Here is a 22,226-nt window from a genome sequence, read left to right as displayed (position 1 = left end):
TTGAGCGAACCCTAACAATGAGTGGGGCCACGGGAGGAGGTGGGAGAGGGAGAGAGGGGAGGCTAGGGTTCGAAGTGTTAGGAGAGCTAGATGAGAGAGGGAGGGTGATCATCTCGCTTCGAACCTTTGAATCTTACTAGTAACCGAGCAGTCTAGTTTAGTATGCCCTAGAGCAGGTAGTTCGGCATGACTTTCCAGACCTTGCTTTAATTAACAGCATGATTAATGCATGGGTTTAATAATTTAGAGAAGTACAAAATCCAGCTTAAGGGACACACTTTCTTATTTGTTCTTCTATGTTCTACTTTTTCTTTTTTGCACATATATATTTTTATGAGTGGTTGCTGCTGCTTAAATATCTGCTCTTTAAATGGCTTTGAGTGCTGAATCAAGGCTTTTTATTCAATGTTTGTAAATTGGAGTCTTGATATTGTATCAGAATGAGTCTAAAACTTTGAACTCATATCCAATCATCAACCTTACTTTTTATTGTTCCCCTTCCATGTTGATTCTCTTACCTTTCTTCTTCTCTTTTTAGTTGCAAATGTAGAAACTTTTATGGTGACATCAATCTCGAGGTTGTGTTCTTACACTATATATGTCACCTTTAAGGCACGAAAATGAGTAGGATCCTTGTCAGCTCATGTTCATCCAAAATTTTGAAGACCAAATGTTGTTGTCCTATGATATTGCGGAACCTATCTTGGATAATCAAAACCTATAAAGGTTATCTGAAATTTAAAATGTTCTGCAGCCATATTAAAGGGAGGAGGATAAGAAAGGAAAAGGACAAAAACTTTTCTCTAAGACATGGGCTTAACTTTCTCCTACAGGCATATTTGATAATTACTTGAACTGAAGAAACCCAAACATATATTCATCCTACCTTTTGTACTGAACTTATGAACAAAGGAACAATGTTGTCAAAGGAACTCTAGGTGCTTGCCTTGGTGCTTGGGCTTGCCAAGGCAACACCTAAGCACCTCAACAATCCCCGAGAGAGGCGAATTTGCTAAGGAGATGCCTAGGCGAGCGCTTAGGAGAAAACAGGGGGTGATCGGCGAGCACCTCTTCGATGTCCAACAATATTCTTCCTGTCCTCTTTAATCATTCTTTAAAGCTTTCTTAGCTTTATTTTGACATTGATTTTGGTCTATTGGAGCCCTAATTAAAGGCTACTCTAGGATGTTCAGTGACTTATTTTTGTTGACTTTTGTTTATAACATGTTATAGAAAGTGGTATTTTTTATACGATGTTTCAAAAGATGTAAAATACGATATCTAATGTTCAAGATGATTATGACTTAGAATGCTGAGGCCTGAACAGTTAATCTTATAATATTTGCTTTCTTCAAATCTTGTTACCTAGAAACTTCATTTTTAAGCTGTCTGGAAGTGCCGACACTTTTGGACACTTGAATATGGCAAGACAAGACATGACATAGTTGGACATTCCACTTTGAAGTGTCCTACCGATGTCAGCAAAAAGTGTCCAACACTTAGATTTTTTTTTGGTTTTTTTGGACTGTCATGCAGAAAAATCTTTGTTTTCAATGTTGGCCCCTTTCAATGAAGTGTCATTAAGTTTTTCTAGACACTTCAAGAAATGTCCTTATGTTTTTCTAGACACCTCAAGAAAAGGTTCTTATGTTTGTAATATAAAGTTGTCAATGTTATATGGATGTCTAAAACAAATTATCATTGAATTTTTAATATAAAGCTATCATAATTATATGAACATTTTAAGCGAAACGTCATATATTTTAAATTAGATATATCACAAGTAGTTATCGTTTTATGTATCTTAACACATCATAGATGAATTTAGAAAATAAATTAAAAAACTTGCAAAGCCATGGGTATTCTATTAATTTATTTGTTAAATAGCATCTAAAATTTTAAGTTTCTTTTTTTTTGAATAATAGTCAAAAGACACGAGCACATGACAAAAATACGTACATACATACATACACAAAAAGACTCAAACTACACGCACACATATATGTATGTGTGTGTGTATATAGAGAGAGAGAGGGAATTTGCACGTCTTAAGAGAAGAATGTATCTACTCTTCTCGATTCCAAAATCAATAACGAGACATCCAAATCAAATATCTATGTTGATCATAATCTATACCACTAAAAATGCCTAGAAACAAAATTAATGTATTTTGGTGGTTTTTTAGACACTGCATTATATGGACACAAAATTGAACAATTAAAATAATATGAGACTATGTTTTGCTATGTTCTAAATGTCAAAATCGGTTGACTTGTATATATGTATGTATGTAATTTTTCTTATCTTCTCCAAATGATAAGGAGAAAAATAAATTGAGTCAAAAGAAAATGCTATTTTGGAGTTTTATCAACAATTTGCTTGTGTAGGTGGAAATCCGGTATTTTCTGAGTCCTTATGTAAGAAATTACAAAAGAATTTTTTTCAATAAAGATGTGAATTAGGAAGGATTGGTCAACGAAGTATGAACCGAAAATTGAATCTTGATATACCTCAAAACAATACATTTTTGTTACTATTGCATACGTGCATGCATGCATACATACATATTTGTATGCATCAAAATCGGTCGACTAATATGTATCAAAATTGGTTGACTTGTATGTATACATGCTCTAGACCCAAAATTTAGAGAACAACGCGAGGTGGCATTTGTTGATTCTAGCATACATACATACATACGTACATCCATGCATACATCTATATGTAGCATACATGCATGCATGCATGCTGTGTATCTATGTATGCGTGGATGTATGTTTATCATGTGTAGATCATGATCAATAATATATATTCTCAATTTAAATACTTTTTCATGTATTTTAGCATGCTACCATAATGAAAACCATTCTTTTTTGTGTCATGCATAGGTTCAAGAACACCAAAACACGTCATTTTTTGATTTCTAGACATTTTTAGCAGCATAAATCATGATCGACGATATGGATTTTTGATTTGATTCCCCATTATTGATTTTGGAGTTGATATTCCTTTGCTCTTGAGGGGAGCGGGGCCTATCTCAGAGTGTGTATATACATATATAAGATATGCCTTGTACTTATGCATAGATTTTTGGAGGTTGCTGTGTCAGACACTTGGGGACACTTACACACTTGGCATCTGTGCCAAGTTCTAGGTAACGCTGGTTAAGACGGTTGCCTTTTGGTGTCTAGTGCCTCAGGCAATGTGTTAAAGGCGGCTTTTCCTTTTGACAACCTTGCAAAGAAATTTGAATTAAAAAAAAAGAAGATGTGCCTCATCCCATCCTAACATCTTCAGACTTGTTAACTTGGTGAAAACAAGCTTGTTTAATACATATAAGATGATTAAATCTTATGCTTAGATCTTTAAGTTATGCTGCTAAAAACTATGATTGTAATATAATATAAACATAGGACAGACAATCTAAATTCAAGTTATGAACCCTAAAACTCAAATTATTAAACTAGATAACCAGAGTTTTGATTGTGATAAGGACAGAATTGTCCTTGGTTGGGCTCAAAATTGATCCTTGCTTTTGTTAGTGGTATAAATATAACTAAAGGACCAAGCCTAGAAGGCTTTTTTTTAATTAAAAAAAAAATTCTTTTTGCAACATAACAAATGTTGCCAAATTTAGCGACAGAAACCTGGCAGGGGATAAAGTTTTATCGCTAAATTGGATTATAAGTGAGGTCAGGATTATACTCTCGAACTTATGCATAGGATAAAGTTTCATGTTCCATAATTATCTTACTGAATATATCTCGGGTAAGTTCCTATTTTGCATGCCATAATTGCATATTTTCTGTATTAATGGTTTCATCTTATCGTAGTTGGCTAGTTTATACGAATCTATTACTCCAATTCCACCTGAATACAGGATCCATCCTCCTGCTTAGCATTCTATATTTACATTCATATTTTTCTTTGCCAGTGTTTCTTTTTCCTTATATACAATGGAGACTAGTAAAGATACTCTTTTTTTTTCCTTTTTTTCCTTTATCTATCTATGATAGGGAGGAGTTATCTAATTGAATCATATATAAAGCCCAATGTTTGGTGTATGAAATCTTGACTGCTCGCCCTAAATTTATTTATCATTTTTTGCATGTGATGGGATCATGGGCCCCTTACGTGATTATGGTTTCCGCAACCCAGGGTCCTGTGAGGGGTGGACTGGGACAGACCTAACCTTGATTGTTTCTTTCCCCACAAAGTGGCTGCCCTAGGACTTACAGTATCATGATTGTCAGCGGATGCTTTTTTCCAATCCTTGTGTGTTCGCATTGCATGTGAAGGAATCATGGTCATCCATAGACCAGTGACCTGAATAACACATGTCAAGTGCTAGTTTACTTAAAGGCAGTAGTTACCTAATAGTCTTTTTAGTTTATTTTTGCAAAATCAGCTTCAGTTTGCACAAAGAAGATTGTTCATTGATGCTGCATTTATCAATATCATCGAAAGAAGCACTAGCAAGACTTGAAGCTTTTTGTTCCAATAGTTGAGCTGAGATGATGATCTACAGCTGACCTGAACTTCTCTGTGGCTAGAGTGTCAAGCTTCTGTTGTTCATTTTTATGTCATGTTGACCATTACTGGATGCAGAGCATGCTTACTACTTCATAGGTGGTCCAGTCATGGTAACCTAGAGTAATGTGATTTATGAATTGGTTCTTCTTGCTAGATGACTTGGAGAAGTCTCCAGTCAAAACTATCATATCTTGAGGATAAGATTCTGCCATTGACCCCCTAGTTTAATTTGCAGCTCAACCTTGTGCTCACTGCTTGATAAAGCATGACTAAATTACTTAATCATTCCTTTTTGTTTGTGTAATCTAAATAATTGTAGATAATGAAGTTGTGATGGTGCATTTGGCAGCAGTGCCCTGTTTCTCTCTTCCTCATCTATTTAAGAGAAGTTTAGGCACCCATGGTTGAATTAATTAGCCATATCCTTGCCATTATCAATGTTGGTGGCAGGTAATTGCTTACTAATATCACGATCTTTTTAAGAGCATATATTGTTTTAGAGGTGGAGAATGAGGTAGCGCTTATTTGATGTTCTTGTGCAGGTGTGGGAGAGCAAGATTTTGTCAGATATGCATATTCTCGAGGTGCTCTATCCTCCAAGGGATCATCCCAGTCATGCGCAACCAGTTATCATACCACTTTATGCATCTCCAGCTCATCTTCTTCTCCAGTTAGTGGCAAAACTGTAATCAGCATCAGAAACAAAGAGTGAGGTTCTTGTAGTCTAAGGCAGGAGTAATGGAAAAGGTATCAGTTGTAGGCTGATTGAAGTTCTCAGATGATCTGATAAGAGAGATCAAAAACCTTTTTCTCCTTTCTGTTTTTTTTTTTGTTTAATCTTTCAAATGAAGGCATTGCCCGGAATACTTGCTTCAATAGAAGGGTTTCATGTAGAAGCTGGCTGTATTCGTTCATGATGATGTTGGAGTAATCGAAGCTTCCAGTTACTGCATGCAATCCAATGTGTTTTTAGTCTCTACATTATACATGATATCATTGTTCTGCCGTGCATGGAAACAAGATATATTATACTACTAAAGCAGGTCATGATTAATGGGCACAGGAATGGGGTACTTGGGTAAATTGCTTCAGAGTATGCATGGCTATGGAAAGGTAGACACACAAGGTCCGCGAAGTGCACGGTCCAAACAAGACCGGATCCAGCTTAGCCTAGGAATGGGGTCATAACAACTCTTTTGAGTTCCAAAGTGAAGGAACTGGAGCAAACCATGCAGGCATCGAGTGGAGGGAGCTACTTTTAGTCGTGGCTGCAGCAAGCGCTTATGCCGCCCCATGGCCCTCTCTGTGCCTGCGATTGGGAGGATGCGACGCCTAGTAAGTTGCGGTCCAGAGACATGGTCCCACCACTCGTGTTGATCTCCATGCCTGCGATTGGCAGGATGCAACGTTGAGTGGCAATTGAGCCTGGAGCTCAAAACGTTTTGGACGGTTCTGGATCTGATTTGTAAGCCCGACAGACCGGATCGGCCTGAAATTTGAGCCCGTCCATTAGACTGGCTGGGCTCGAATTTACATCGGCTCAGCCCAAGCCCAACCTCAGCTCAGGATTATAGGATACATATACGTTGCCCACGACCCGCCCGGTGCCCTATTCACTTGATTCAGGAGGCAGCGGCTAGAGCTTCGTCCTCCGAAAGGCGACATTCTGGTGCTGTCCTTCAATCTCCTCGATCGCAGCCACCTTCTCCGACCTAACTAGTCCTTGATGCAAAAGTCCAAGTTCTTGCTGGCGTCGTTCACAAAGCTGGTGATAAGGTTCATAACGCGGTTGTAAACGACCTGGGTGAAGGACAGAGCCCCCTTTAGCAAAAAAAAAAAAAAAAAAGGACAGAACCCCGTGGCTGTCGTCGTCATAGTCGCCGTCAACCTGGAAGCATCCGATGGGAAGACGGCTAGGAGAATGATAACGGTGATGACGCCGGCGAAGGGATTGTGGGATCCATCCCGCCGGCATTTGAACCAAGCGGAAGAGGTGGTGATCTTAGCTGACGAGCGGTGTCGATCGATCTGGTTGGGCGTGTGAGGAGAAAATAGGGAAGGGGGAGGGGAGAAGGCGAGAATGGTGGAGATCAAGTTGCTCGGAGACGGCTCCAGCCCCTTCCACTGCAGCTGCTTCACCGACGAGATCCGCCCGTTCGTCATCTCCCCATGCACTCCGAGGCCTTTTCTCATTTAGTCCACTTGGTCCAGAAAGTTCGAGATCTGGGCCAAAGTCCCAAGCTGCCGGGCTTATATCCAGGAAGTAGCCCGAAGGCCTGACCGGGCTCGAGTCTGTCTAATATTAGTTTACCTGAAGCTGAGGCCGGCCGCCCAATAAGTGACAGCCTAGTCCACTGCTGGCGTCAATCTAAGTGCCTGCTATTGGCAGGATGCGGCTCCGAGCGGCAGCTCCTCCGACTGCTCGAGGACCAACGTCGCAAGTAGCATAAGCCATGGGGTTCGCACTGGTTGTGAAAACAGCAGCAGCAGCAGCAGAGGCAGCCACAGTCCCTTTACCACCACTCGTCGCCCCCAGGCAGCACCACTTCCAGCTCCATCTCCACCTCCTTCCGTCCAACAACAGCACCGTGGCTACCCCGACAGCCGCAACATCGTCAACAGCAACAACAACAACATCGAGGTGGCAGCGGTGGAGGCAATCACCAACGCAACCTTCCGCCCAAGCTCTGCCGCCGCTGCTGCAACGCCCCCAAAAGCTATCCACCACGAATGGACAACAGCCCCACCTTCCTATCTCCAACACCCCCGAAAAGAACCAACCCGCCCCTGATACCAGCAGCATTAGCAGTGATGCGGAGGATGCAGGAAGAGGTGTCGTCCCAGAGACCTGTACGGCCACCGACGTCCTGCACCTCATGGACAGCCTTCAACTCCCCATCGAGGCGGACCTGTACCTGTCCCTCGTCAGGGAGTGCACCCACTCCGGGGACGCGTTCCAAGGCGCCCAAGTCCACGCCCACATCCAGCGGAGCCGCCCCCGCCTCCTGCGCCGCGCGGCCGGCCTTCCCCTCGCCAACCGCCTGCTGCTGATGTACGCCGCCTGCGGCCAACCGGACAGCGCCCGCCAGATGTTCGACCGAATGCCCTTCCGCGACGCCATGTCGTGGGCCGCCATGCTCGCCGCCCTCGCCCACAACGGCGGCCACCGGGAAGCACTGCAGCTGTTCACGGAGATGCGCGAGTCCGCGGTGGAGCCCGGCGATCGCTACTCGGACGCCCTCGTCCTTGTCACGACGCTCAGGTCATGCGTCAGAGCGAGGGAGCCGGGAGTCGCCCGGCAGGTGCATGGGCTAGCCCTCAAGGTGCTGGGAGAAAGCGGTGCTATTGGGTGCGGAGGGATAGGCAGCTCCCTGCTTCAGTGCTACAGCATGCTCGGATGCCATCAAAGCGCCCGGAGGGTCTTTGAAAGGATAAGAGTTCGTTCTCGGGGTGCCGCGGCGTGGACGTGCATGATCACGGGATGCTGCAGAGAGGGGCGGTTCCAGGAGGCCTTGTACGTCTTCAGGGAGATGGGAAGAGCGGGGCACAGGAGGAACTGTCACGTCGTCTCGAGCATTCTCGCGGCATGTGCGAGGATCGGGGATGGTGGCTGGGGTGGGAGGCAGGTCCACGCCGGCGCCGTCAAGCTCGGGGTGGACGAGGATCGGTTTGTGGGGAGCAGCCTGGTGGATATGTATGCCAAGCATGGGCTCTTGAAAGACGCGAGGAGGGCATTCGAAATGATCGCTGGCTCCAGAGACTGCGTGTGCTGGAATGCGATGCTTGCCGGCTACGCACGCGGCGGATGCTGCTCGGAGGCGATCAGGTTGCTGTACGAGATGCGGGCGGCTGGAGTCAGGCCTCAGGAATTGATAGTCAGCGAAGTAAGGATCGCCTGTAGCAGCCGATTTTTGCAACGTCCAGAAAACCGTACAAATTAAACAAAGAGGGTGCGATATAAGTTTCCCTTCTCAAAACCATGGAAGCATTTGCATGTTACAAGGCCTACTTTCCATCAGTTTTCAGTCCTGTGCTAATATGGAGAGCCCTGCTGTACAGAGCTACAGACTACAGAGAAGACACCAGGAATTTGGATCATCATCTGGTCCCCAAGAAGGTCTTCGTTTAGCGGCAAGAAACAAAGAAACAATCTCAAAGTATTTGCTCGTTGGCCGATAGGCCCCCGAAGTGAGGATCTGAACACAACTTGGACAGATAGCTGTAAAAAATTTCACCAACCCAACCTAGCAATAAACTGATGGATATTATGACAAGTATATTAATGGGGAGCTTGCATCGATTTGACACAATCAGCAGGGACATGTTTCAGCATGTTATATGAAAAAAATCACTCCCACTCAAGCACAACACACAACTTCCTTGTTTGATTGCTAAAAATGTCTGTTTTGCTGAAGCATTCACAAAACATTAGAGATCATCTTTTGTTCGAGTCATCAACTGCAGGAACCTTGGCAGGGTAATTACAAAGATCCGTGTCAACCAACACTGAGAGATCATATGGCTGTGAAGCAGAAGCAGCACTTTCTTTGAGCAATGAAGATTTGATTGCTTCAAGGTCCATCTGGTTGTGTGATGTGCTCGATATCACAGGGCTATTGGAGCCAGATGTGGAGACGCTGGGCAGCTGTATCTCGTCTAATCTGCCCCCATACATGTGTTTGTTCCTTCTAACAGCATCCATCTCCTGCCCGGTTGGCACAAAGGTGCGTGATCGATACTTCCGTGCTCCCTCATCACCATCATTACTGTTGTAAAGCACATAGTCATGATAGGTTGGGGCAAACTGCATCAAGATAAAAAATCATGCTGAGACAACAACAAAAGCTGCGTATCTCTATACAATTCAAACTCTCAACACTTCCGCCAAAGTGAAAAAAACAAGGGAAAAAAAAATCCATCAGCGACACAAAGTAATAGTTTTCTAGAGAGATCACCTGGTGAACGGTGTCATGGTAAAAGTCGTTGAATTTCAAAGCATGAGCAAGGCTTCCACTCAGACCACCGGATCCACCAATATTGGCACCCGCATATTCCTTGTAGGGGAAGGCATATAAGTGGCCCACAGCTGCTGCAAGCATCTCGACACATATAATGAAGTTTTGAAAATCAGCAGCTTCTTCTGCATTTTCTATAAACCCAGACTTGGCAGCAAGAAAAACCAAGACACCCTGCATCGAAGATAGATCAATATCTTTCATATAAAGGTACAGTTATGTTTGCTAGAGACGTGAGAAGGGAAAAAATCACATATCTATCCTCCCCACAAGTAACCTGCACACCACCATTCACTTTTCCCTCAACTATCTGAACAGACAATATGACTGTCTGAACCAGTCAACAAGAGGGCCTCACACTACCTAAACAAGAACAGAATTAATCTAAGAACAAATACCTGCCAATATGTGAGGAAAACAACAGATTTGATTATGATAAACTTTGGGACTGGGTTGAATGGCCGAAGCAGATCTCTGCATGCCACATAGAACAAGGCAAGAGCATACAATGCCATTGAATATGATATAGTGTACATAATTGTGATATAAAGATAGGCTTGGTCCACGCTAAAATTTCCATCTTCGTATTTTCCTTTTGCATAGAGTATGAAGGTAATCACGACTAAAACAGGCTTCAGGATCACAAACTGCAAACCACCTTGCTTGCATCTCCGTATAAAACGTCTGTTGGACCACAATCAGTAATGCATGATTCAGAAAAAAATAGATGCAACTAAATTCATCCCACCCAAGTATTTTAACAAATTAAACACAGGGAATTATTCGATAAATAGAATGAATAATCACAGAAAAAAAGATGGATCTATCAATGAGTCACGCACCCATCAAGAGGAATAGCAGGAAAACAGCATGTCATCAGGCACCATGATGGCTTCAGAACTCGACCACTTAAGCTCAACACTACAGCACCTGGACCTCCCACCCATGCCAAGCAGAGTGAAAGGAAATTATAAATGACCCAAGCTTCATAGCTGAAACAGTTCATGAATTTTCACATCAGTTTTCTGCACAATATCCTAAAAGAGTAAGATTCCTCACATTGCAGTCACAATTACTGCTTTTTCAGAGAAAAAAAAAAGGAAAGGTTCCCTTCTTTAGAACTGTACTTGAGAGTTTCCTATCTCATACGGCTCAGAACAAAAAAACTACAAGTAAAGAATAAATGGGTGCAAAATGCAAGTGAAACTCCAGAAAGTAAAGCCACAAAAGACGAAACGTTGGCCCTTTTTATGAGAAACAAAGGATAAAAAAGGTTGGATGGCCAATGTGTAAGATGTTTTTTTTCAATATCACTAAAGAAGTATTGGGCAACAATATGAACTCAGATATACAAATGACAGCAATATGCATTCCTTTTACATCAGAGCATCTGAAACCAGAAGTTTATCGCAATAGATTGTGATGGCAAGACACAGACCCAATGTGTACTCAGCAGAGCCCAGCCATAAGAAAGTTGACGAAAGTATATGTTTGTTGAAGTTGCACTTTTGATAATATAATAAATAAAAAGTGTTAACATCCATGTGCTTTAATATGATGAACACATAAGTCAACATGGAATTCTCCATGTGCCTCAAAAAGTGCACCAATTAGCTTGCATGACAAGACCTGAAGAAAAGGCAGCATTCACTAATTGAGCTGAGAACATGCCATAATAAGGCTTGAAAAGATAACTAGCATCTTGTGACTATGACTAAGACACTACAAACACAGGAGACATCATCAAGTTTATACCTAATGTCCACTAATAATAAAAAAATATGCAACACCGGTTAATATTAAAACAACGAACAGAAAGATGTTCCAAGGTTACTCGAACTGTGCTAAACCAGCCAGTTTGAAACGTACCAAACCAGACCAGTCAATTACAGCATTATTCAAGCCATCGATTTGGTATAATGCTCTTTCCCCTCCCCCATTCAAATCATCTCCCCTCAGCTTCACTAGATTTCGAAACCCTAACCCCCCATCCTTGTAAAGTCGACAACAATGGCATATGATGACGACGACGAGGCAAGGCCGGCTCAACCCTTAGGCGATTGAGGCGGTCGCCTAAGGCCCCGACCTAAAGAAGGCCCCTACTTAATTTTCCATTTTTTTTATAAGCAATGAATGCTAGAAATTAATGTAAGTTTATTTTTTCAACTTCCATCCACATGATAGGGAAGGCTTCAAAGAAATAAATTACGTAATAAATTGTCCTCTATTCCCAGTTTCCACACATGGAAGGCCTCAAAAGTTGTTTAGTTTCTCTATTTCCGATGCTAGAAGGCCTCAGAAATTGATTAGATTCTCTTTTCCCACGCCAAGAAGGCCCCAAAATCCAAATCCCTATATTTTAGATGCTACTCCAATTTATTAGGATTCTACTACCCTTTTAACATTTATGGAATTTCAATACTAGGGAATATGTTTAAATAAAAAAGAAGTCAAAAATAGCCGTTGGGATATTGTTAACAATACCTGTAACAGTTACTTCTGCTGGAAGAAGTTTTTCAAAATTAAAGTTGATAAAATCTTATTTGCGGTCAACTATATCATAAGAAAGATTAAATGGATTAGCTATATTATCGATTGAAAATAGTATTTTTATGAATCTTGAGTACAAAAGTTTGATTAGTAATGTTGCATCTCAAAAAGCTAGAAGAATTATTTTTAAATAAATATTTTAAAGTATTTTGCACTTATTAAAATTTTTTCATCATTTTTTTTAAAAAAAGACCTCTCTTAGTGACTTGGACTTAGGCCCCCAAATGCCTTGAGCCACCCCTGCGACGAGGTCCCTAGCCAAGTCTCTCTCTCCCTCTTCTCCCCCCGCCCTCTCTCTCTCTCTCTCTCTCTCTCTCTCTCTCTCTCTCGGGGTCCCCTGGAGCTCTCAAAGCTCTCGTGTGACAGCTCAAACCCCCCCTCTCTCTCTCTCTCGCTCTCGCTCTCTTTACCTCTCTCTCTTCCTCTCTCTCTCTCCTCCCTCTCCCTCTCCTCCCTCTCCCTCTCTCTAGCTCTATGCCCCAGAACGGCATGGTACGGATCTGTACAACACCAAACCAGCCACCGGCCGATACAATCTTTGATACCAATTCAACGAATCTTGAAGATGCCAATATGGAAATATCTTTGTGCCATCCAATAGTCTGCCTAATAACTTGCATGAAAAGCCATGAAAATCGGCAGCACCCATATTAGTTGGATGATCCATGTCTAATATCTACTCTGTGCTAGATATTAGACAACGGTATGTTTAATTTGGCTTCAAAAACTAAATTTCTTTACATAAAATTCCTAATTGCATGTAAAGATGATTTGAAATTCTTATTTAAATGTTCATAACATGTCCATTTTCCACCGTAAATCAACCAAAGTACTCTAAGAGAAAATTATACAGGTAACCCCAACATATTCCCATTTCATGCACAACTTTGCACAATGTTAGGATCTTTCCATGCTTAAGCATGCCAAAGCCAACAGAGAACAGCAGAGCACAGCAGAGCACATTCATGATTCTGCAAACCTTTTTTTTAGTGATTAATAAATCTCCTCAAATAACAATCCTGTAACTCCTCAGAATACCCAAGTATTTTCACAACCTTAATTAACAAATAAGCCCTTCAAAGAATCAGAAAGACGAGGCATTAAACCAAGGTTCCATGTGACCAAGGGAGCAGCGACAAAAATGAACATCATGTAATTGACTTTCAAAAAGGCCTGGTTTCTCTCAAATTATGTTCCCCACGATTCATCAAAAATTAGCATATTGATGTAGATGACCCAACGTTCAAGTGAATTGCATAACCCAATAAAGTAGGACCACAGATGAGTAACAGTCAATCTTGAAGAATAGAAAACTATGGATTTGGTACAAGATATTAGCTTAATGTCTAGTTCCAAAAAATATGACAAAGGTATTAAAAAAAATCCAAGGATTGAAGGAATCAGGATGCAAGAGAAACAAAGGGTGTCATGTGGGTGTGAGAGATGATCTATCAGAAGGTGAGTTGCCATGCCTAGAAAACTTAATTTTGCAGTAAAAGATGATGGACAGCAACCAATCAATCAGCAGAAACTTTAGAACTAATGTCAAATAATTTTAGATCGACAGCAGTTAGTACAAATTTGGGCAATGAGGTGAAATTACAGATATTTTTAATATCTCTCCAAGTTTTAGGAACAAAAACTAGTTGCATTGCAATCAGCAGTAATAAAAAGAGATAACAGCTGGATTACAGAAGAATTGAAACAAAAAGAGAGAGGACAAAAGAAAAACACACGCACACAGAGAAGAGTTGGCCAAAATTGGCTGGTTTCCTCTTCTTATTCCTCTTCAGGAAAAAAACAAAAGAAAAGAAAAAAAAGAAAACCGAGATAAATCGCCCTTACGCTTGATCAGAAGTCTTTAAAACATTTTTTCACTCTTTAGATGCTCTACTTACAAAAGAAAAGAAACAAGAAAGTTGCAAGGGCATGTTACTCCAGCATGGACAGTAAAGGTTATGCGATGCAAACAGAAACAATAAGCCTCTTTCTTGGGCCAACTCTATATCATTTGATGCGTTCGATGCCCATATATGTCCCATTAGTGCTAGCAGCTAACTAATGTAAGCCCTGGGATACCTCAGTTGTTGCCTATCTGATATCCTAATTTGAGCATCATTCAAACAACGATCTGGATGATGCCAGAGCTGATTATCGCACTTGGTCCATCCCCCATAAATCTTAACAAGTGATCTTCAACAATGACATCAAAAAATTCTCCAAGCCTAATCCTGTTGGTAGCTTCTCTCCGTGCTGCACATGCGTGGAAACAAAAATACAGAATTTACTCGCTCTCAGACACAAACTTCATATAATTGGATGTTGTTTGCTTTCTTCCTCAAAGCAAAAACTATATGACAGGCATGATCCACTCCAAGAGGTCAGCAAACGCTCATAGAAATAAATGTTAAATTGTTGACCAAAGATAAATTATGTTTTGCCCATCCCAACACATTGGCATCAAATCTCTTTTTTTTAATAGAAAAAGGTGAATAGCAATAAGGATTTATTAGACAAATCATTTTGCCACATCTCAACAGAATGGGCACTAAAGCCTTGCATCCCAAAGCCTTTACTTGTATCCTCTTGTACCACCAGTATCTATGTTCCCACAATCCCAACTTAGGTCTCCATATATAAGCCCTCCCTTCCCTCACCTCCCACCCCCAACTAGTCCAACCTCAAGGGAAGAAAAAAGGAACAAAATAATGACAAGACAATGTTGACCATGTTGGCTCCATATTACTGCACCCAATTATTCCTAAAATTGGTTGTTAATTGTGGAAGCATGTAAACTATTTCTCCTTACAATAGATTTATTTCTATTAGTCTATCACACTTCCTCCTTTAGTCTAAAATTTTACTTGTCATTACTTCATTCACCACCAATCCTCACTAACTTTAACTACCAACTTTACCCACATGTAACGAGTTCTAACCATCACAGTTCTTGCAGACATTATAATTACTTGGCAATTCCGATCGTGCTCATATTAAAAAAGAAAATTCTGTTTGCCCACAGATTCTATATATTAATAACCCTACAGATCAATTACTATAATTCCCAATAAACTTGGTCAAATGCATATATACATACATACATATATGTATACATACAAACATATATAAATATATATATATATATATATATATATATATATATAAAACAAACCGTATGCACTACTTTTCAGGTAAACAAATTCCCTCTTTGCAATCTAAGATAAATGATATCAAGCCTTCATCAAAAATGAGAATAAATGGGTGGTTTTCCATGCCACTAGGCCTGATATAGTCTAATGTGGTCCAGATGCTTAAAAAAAGGAGAAATGAGAAACAACGTTCCTCGGAGGAACACCAATTAGGCAAAAACAGAACTAAAAAGTAAAAAAGTTTATTAATAGTCAGCAAGATTACTACCAGGGCCTAACTTTATACAATGCAATGTCTTCTGTAGTGCACAACCAACAATCCTTCAGTTGTGGAATCACCATGATGTATAACAGTATCTAGTGTTCAGTCCATGTGGATATCATTTCTCAATTCCCCTTATGAGGTCAAGAAGCATTCTCTCAGAAGAAAATTAACTGTCAGCAGGTATTACTCAGAGGCCCTAAATTCTACAAAGTCATTGAGCAATGGACCACAAGCAATTTCCTGTTACGGTCTTACCATGATGTATAACTATTTATTTTGTCATCCCATTTAGCCAATCTAACTTCTAAGAAACCTCAATGGATGAGAATTAAGTGCTAAAAACTTAATTTGAATAAAGAAAAACTTAAAATAAGAAGATAAAATGAAAAATGACTTGTTCGTAAATTTGTGTATGATAAGCTTGCAATAAATTTTCAGCATGAACCTGGATAATCAAGTCACTTACACTTCACGGATCGAATTAAAGTAAATTGAGCTCTTATTTAGGACAAGGGACAGGAAAGACATCAACGCATAAACCTGCCAAAAGAGATAATATGATCAACCATATAAGCAGTATAGTGAAAAAAATACATAGAATCTACTAGTCTCTAATGCATAAGCATATGAATAAGCAGTAAATATTTCCCATTTATTTGAATTCAACTATATGAATCAAGTGTTTCAATCTCAATATCCAGCTCCATCTCGGTTTGATCTAAGGGCATTACAGAATCAAACAGGATGGTCAAATTGAGATGGATTGAACAGTCACTAACAACAAGAATGAACAAAAAAGAGTAAAAAAATTGTGTCCAGGTCCATCCTAATCATCCCCATTCATCCCAAGTGTCGAGCCACAATTGTGATATTCAAGATGAACTAAGACAGTCAGGGCTTCCCAATTCAATAGAGAATTGGTGTCCCACACCCATCTCGTGTATAATTTACTTGGGAGGTTAAAGAACCACCAAGATGCGTAACTACCATCAGGAACAATAGTACAGTACTGGCAGGACATATCATACTGTCGAAACATGAAGCCTTCTTCATAGGTTGTCCTTGTCAAGGGAATAACCTTTCTACCATCTCCATCCAAGTCTTCTTAGACCCCACACCCTTCACTTCCAATCCTTCCACTTAAAACCAAGCCACTCTAATTGATGGATGCCCAAACCAAATGAAGTGGACAAGAAACCCCGAGAGGGTGGGGGAAGAGAGAGAGAGAGAAAGAGAGCACATTAAACAGAGATCCAAGCAACTTATTGCAAAACAACAAGTCATAGGCTATTTTATATGTGAGCTTGCAACGGAAAAAGGTGTTTATAAAGTAGAGACATCGTTGTGCAAAGCAAATGAAAACACGCAAGGAAATCATGTGCAGGGGAACAAGAGCATGCATGCATGCATAGGCGCGCGTGCACACACACATATATATATAATAGTCAAATGCATGCCCACATCTTGGAGGAAAAACATACAGGCACACAAAACTAAATCCATTTGCAAATTATGCACATGGATGGAAAACCATAAATTTTAATTTCTGCTAACCATAAGTGTGAGAAGGGCACTAAAAGGCCAATAAAAAAGCAAAAAATTGTTTTTTGCACATGAAACTGTATAGTTCCTTCATAAGTGTTGCATATGGAAAAAAACATATATTTTGAATGTATAAGTACCATAAAAGCATTAAAAAGTGCTCGTGCGGCCAATAAGTTAACAAAAATGGTTTTAACATGTATACCTCTTTGAATATGGTTTTTAGAATAGCCATCTAAAAGTTATAAGTTGTAACTTTGCTGAAATGTAACCCAATAAACCCAAAAATGTAAGACTATACCCTTACCATCAAGTTTCATATAACTGTATAGTTCCTTCATAAGTGTTGCATATGGAAAAAAGATATATTTTGAATGTATAAGTACCATAAAAGCATTAAAAAGTGCTCGTGCAGCCAATAAGTTAACAAAAATGGTTTTAACATGTATACCTCTTTGAATATGGTTTTTAGAATAGCCATCTAAAAGTCATAAGTTGTAACTTTCTTGAAATATAACCCAATAAACCGAAAAATGTAAGACTATACTCTTACCATCAAGTTTCATATGCCACTATAGATTTAACACAAAATTATCTTCAAAGGAAAATTGACTTAAGAATTGATCAGTTATGCCCTTTCATATTGTATATTGGATGGTTATAGCTGCAATGGTGTTCAAGTATTTTTACATATTAACAGACAAGTTGTAATGGTTTAATACAACCCTAAAACCTAAGGATAAAAGTATAAGCTTCTAGCCTTATGGAGGAGGGTCTACATGCAAATTGCAAGTCAAGAAATAAATATACTAAAAGCCATATTTGTAGGAGATGATACGCGGTAAACAACACTTTAGTTTCAAAGTCAAAGGCATCAATATAAATCACATAAACAAGAACAACATGGAATAATGATCCAATACATTTACAATGGACCAAACCCAGACTCGGTCTCTAACTTGTCAAATAAAAAGTGGGTTATTCCCAAGTCCCAATCATAGACATAGCCAATTTGGTTTGCATCTAAACCAAGCTGGATGCAAACCCAACCACCTGCTCACACCTCAAGCTTAAAGTCATCATGATAGTGAAATGACAATGTAGAGGAGAATCACTAATTGACCCAAGGATCAAAGTTCTCAAGATATTAGACAATCATGGTAAAACTCAATCAGAAAAGGGTGGGGGTAAAACCATAAAAGCATTTACCTAGTGACAAAAAATAGACAAGCAACTCCATACAACATTCATGTAACCAATAGACACAAAATCATAGACTTATCATGTTTTTCTTCAGGTGATGCTTATGTATTTAATCTTCTGAATGAAAAGCCCACATTATTAAATCTATCCCACTGATCATACTCCAACAATAGAAAGCATGAAGATTGGGCGGTCAATGGATTGAAGAAAATAATTGTTATGAAAGAGAAAGAAACACGTCAAAGATGCAATGACAAGAACTTGTGGAAGGAAATAGGGGAAAAAATCTAATATTCTACGTGTGTTCTTACAACAAAGGATTAAAGTGCCAGTCATGTCATTCATGCCACTTGGCACAAACCATGCCAAGCCTAGACCAGCACATGGCATGGTTGCATGTGATGCATTTTGATGTATGGCAAACACTACATACTGTCTCAATGCCACAATGGAACTTAAAATCTTGCCTATCATTATCAAGGTGTACATGATGTGCTCTTCGAAGACAGAAGTTGAGGCCATTTTGCACTCTGAGATCAAGAGTTCATTGCAACGAAGATGGAGGACTACGAAAAATTTTATGATTTCTAGTTGACCAAAATATGGCAGATTTTCTATTTATATTACAAGAGTTATTGTATTTTCAAAGGCTGTTGTTTTACGCTAATTGGGGGGTAGTAGAGGAAGCTATACCAAGGGAAAGATTATTGTGAGTCTTCTGCCATACAACATAGAAGATTACTGTGAGTACTCTGTCATACCAGATATTCATTAGTTTTAGCCGGATATAGAAGATGTTCAACCTCATGTACCTAAGGATCAAGAACCCACTCTAAGATCACTGCTTAACTCGTGTCAATACTAAGATAGAGGAACTTGGCAAACCGAAAAGGAATGCAAAATGATGGTGGTTATATGAAGGCCTATGATCAGGTCATCCCCTTAATTATCCAAAATAAAGCCTATTTGGAGAATAACCGTGAATCGGTATGAGAAAATGCTGTCCATGCTAAAGAGGAAGTGATACTTGGCAAAAGGATATTGACAACGATGAGGGTCCAATAGCACCAAAGCAAAGGAGTGGAAGAAGTTAGACGTACTGCACTAACAAACACATAAGTATAGCAGTTAGGAGGAAGAACATTTAAGAAAATAAACTAGACTTCATCTGGAAGGAGAATGGTCAGAATAGCAGGCATTTTAATTATGAGGAAGACCAAGATAACTACCATATGAGCATGATGATAATGAAGACAACTATGAAGATGATGATCATGGTTATTAGGGTAATGACCATGCAATGGTCAGAATAATAATGCTACTAGTATTGATGGTGCTCGTGTTCATCTGATCTCGAGATTGCTGATTCTTCTTAAACAAAGTAGAAATTTGCAGGTCCCTGCCTCTAAAGAGATCCTAAACTTGGAAATAAATCATAAGTACTAAATAAACAACTATTTGTTAAGTTATAAAAAAGACACAAATTTACAAAAGATCGTGATTTCTCCCGTACACATATGCGCACATCATAATTACTTTCTTATATCATTAAAAAAAAATGATATCAAATCAAATGAGACTAGGACTAACAAAATCAGAAGGAATCAGATCTTTGATGCATAAACTCCCTCCCTCGCTCCCTCTCCCTCTCCTTTTAGTTCCAATCTAGAACCCATACTCACACCTAGGTATATGTGACAAAAATAGCAAGCAAACACATCTTGGTATATTGGAGACTTAAGAACAAGCTGCCTAGAAATATAGCAAAATTAAAGGTTGAACTTCGCAAAGAAGACAAAGAAACAAGATGGTAGATGTCATAAAAGCAAAATGTGGCTGAACATGCAGAACTACAAGAAGAGTGATTTCTCGATTTCCTCTACTATAGAATGCATCAACATACCAATTACGAAAGAATGCTAGTTAAGCACACATCTCCTCAAAGCGGTCAGCCATACAACAACAACAACAACTAGAAACAAGTTAGGGCCCGTTTCTCTTCCTTCTTTCTGATGACAAAATAAAAATGCCAAGATCAGTAACCAGCATACCGGGACCATGAAGATGATGCGAACTATGTAGCGCTGATAAGTAGGCTCCGTGTAGTTCAATAGGTGCCTGTATATGTGGAGCATCGCCAGCACTATGGCTCCGACTGTGCATGGGAATGCGACGATGACAAAAAGAATAGGCGCCATCATCGAAAGAAACCAAAACCAGTGTGCCTCCTAACATGTTCGTGAATCCAAAGGAAAAATAAATACATAAATAATCCAAAGCATTCAAGAAGATCAAACTGAAAAATATAACAAAAGTTATGAGGCGAAAAAAGGTGGAGAGAGCGAGAGAGATAACAGGGTCCGAACTCGTAACGAACCTTGGGAGAAAGCTTCTTCTTTTAAATCCGACTCATCTCGTCTTCGCCTTGGCCTGCCCCATGGATTAATCCGACCCTTAGGGCAAAGTTCTCGAGTCCCGCAATTGGGGGGGGGGGGAGGGGCGGAAGAGGAACAGCGAAGTAAACCCTAGCGGCTCCTGACCCGCCGCCCCTCTCTTTCAAGAAAAGGGGAATCGCGGATAATTTGGAGGAAAAAGTTGGCAGCGGAAAGCGAATCTTGGAACTGGAAGAGGAAAAGGGCGAAGGAAAGGCTCGAAGGGGAATCTCGGAATGGGAATTCCAGAGGAAGAGTAGCAGAGGAGGGGAATTGGGTTTGAGGGGAGGGGGAGGGGAGGGAGGAATCTAGGGTCGAGGGGCAGGAGGGGGAGGAAGAGTTGTCGGCTCTCTTCTTCTTTTCTCCTCGCTTGTGGAGACCAACAAGAGTAGGTGGAGGAGGATGAGGAGGAGAGAACGATGACGGCAGGCAGTGGCGGCGTTGGTGACGGTGTATTGTCGTAAAGGATGGTCGTCGTCCGGGTAGACGTAGAGTGGAGAGGGAGGGTTGAGGGAAGAGTCAGGACTCAACTCACTCGGGCGAAGGAACCGAAAATCTGTAGGCCGGGATAAGTCCCCCGACAACTCGTCTCCGATTAAAGGCCCCAAGCCACCGCTGATCGAGAATCCACCGCCGCGACAGCTTGGACGCGTCTAAACGAAATCTCGCCCAACGTCGCGCATTTTATAACGGCCTTTAAAAAAAATATATTATTATTATCATTATTAGTTTTTGATACAAATGGCGACTCAAACTAAACTCGTATGAGTTGAGCCAATAATATTAGAAAAAAAAGTCAGCCAAAAAAAAACATTAAATTTTTTTAAAGAATCTCTCCATAATGATGAGCCACGAAGGAACGCCTAATTAGTATCACTGTTCGTCTCTTAATAGACATGAGTGGCCCAGAAAGAGCCACACTCTTTCAATGGCTTATATATGTTACGAAGCGGTGAGTGCCTGTCATCATAGCTGAACTAGTCTTGAATTCACTTAATCACCATAGTCGAATCTTCTTCAAAGTAAATGTTGATTGTTACGGTCTTGAAAAATAATTTTGTATGACATCCAAACAACTTTGTATTTTTTATCCTCCATCAGACTCCCTGGGTTTCTCTTTGATTTATACAAAATATAAAATTGTCATACCAGTAGCTTCTTCTCTCCTCCTAGCACATCCTATGTGTTGCACTTGCTCCTTTTATATGCATCTCGTTTCACGCATTGCAGTTACCATTAGTAACGGTATCAATCCGTTCACTTGTATTTAGAGGTGGCTTGCTTTTACTTAATTGGACCAATGTTTATTTAAAGTTTAAAATTTTAAGAAAAGGTTAAATTCATGCCTAGATATTTATAAGACCCTGTGTAACTTTTATCTTATTAACATAATCATTTTAGAGATTCCTGACTATCTACTAATTTATATTAAAGATGAAAACTAAGATACAATAGCCACAATGGAAAATTTTATCATGCGCTTTTCATTTTTCCCTTCCTTATTGTGTTGATCATTTAATCATCCACCTTCTCCTCT

General features: G+C 40.1%; 2 protein-coding genes across 2 annotated transcripts; one reads left to right on the top strand and one right to left on the bottom strand.

Annotated features, from left to right (window-relative positions):
- Nucleotides 1-5,642: 5,642 nt before the first annotated feature.
- On the top strand, nt 5,643-8,810 carry LOC148714983 (Tetratricopeptide repeat (TPR)-like superfamily protein). Its single transcript, XM_088717186.2, has one exon. The coding sequence runs from the start codon at nt 6,987-6,989 to the stop codon at nt 8,472-8,474; it is 1,488 nt and encodes a 495-aa protein (XP_088573312.2). The 5' UTR covers nt 5,643-6,986; the 3' UTR covers nt 8,475-8,810.
- On the bottom strand, nt 8,779-21,396 carry LOC103713468 (uncharacterized). Its single transcript, XM_008800409.6, has 7 exons — nt 20,635-21,396; nt 20,309-20,485; nt 15,979-16,052; nt 10,391-10,540; nt 9,947-10,232; nt 9,489-9,722; nt 8,779-9,337 (listed from the first exon to the last, which is right to left on the bottom strand). Exons 2-7 carry the CDS (start codon nt 20,456-20,458, stop codon nt 8,969-8,971), a joined length of 1,263 nt encoding a protein of 420 aa, XP_008798631.1. The 5' UTR covers nt 20,459-20,485; nt 20,635-21,396; the 3' UTR covers nt 8,779-8,968.
- Between the last annotated feature and the right edge of the window lie 830 nt (nt 21,397-22,226).

This window comes from Phoenix dactylifera, chromosome 2 (assembly GCF_051530095.1).
Source record: "Phoenix dactylifera cultivar Ajwa chromosome 2, Ajwa_hap1_PhDact_Kaust_v1.1, whole genome shotgun sequence".
Taxonomy (NCBI): Eukaryota; Viridiplantae; Streptophyta; class Magnoliopsida; order Arecales; family Arecaceae; genus Phoenix; species Phoenix dactylifera.
The sequence above is the reverse complement of the archived record's forward strand: the minus strand, read 5'-3'. Positions and strand labels throughout refer to the sequence as shown.

Coding starts and splice junctions, on each gene's coding strand:
- LOC148714983 (XM_088717186.2), top strand. CDS start 6,987: ATGGGGTTCGCACTGGTTGTGAAAACAGCAGCAGCAGCAGCAGAGGCA.
- LOC103713468 (XM_008800409.6), bottom strand. CDS start 20,458: ATGATGGCGCCTATTCTTTTTGTCATCGTCGCATTCCCATGCACAGTC. Junction 10,541..15,978: donor TTTAATTCGATCCGTGAAGT/GTAAGTGACTTG, acceptor GAACTGTTTCAG/CTATGAAGCTTGGGTCATTT. Junction 10,233..10,390: donor CCTGCTATTCCTCTTGATGG/GTGCGTGACTCA, acceptor GTGGTCCAACAG/ACGTTTTATACGGAGATGCA.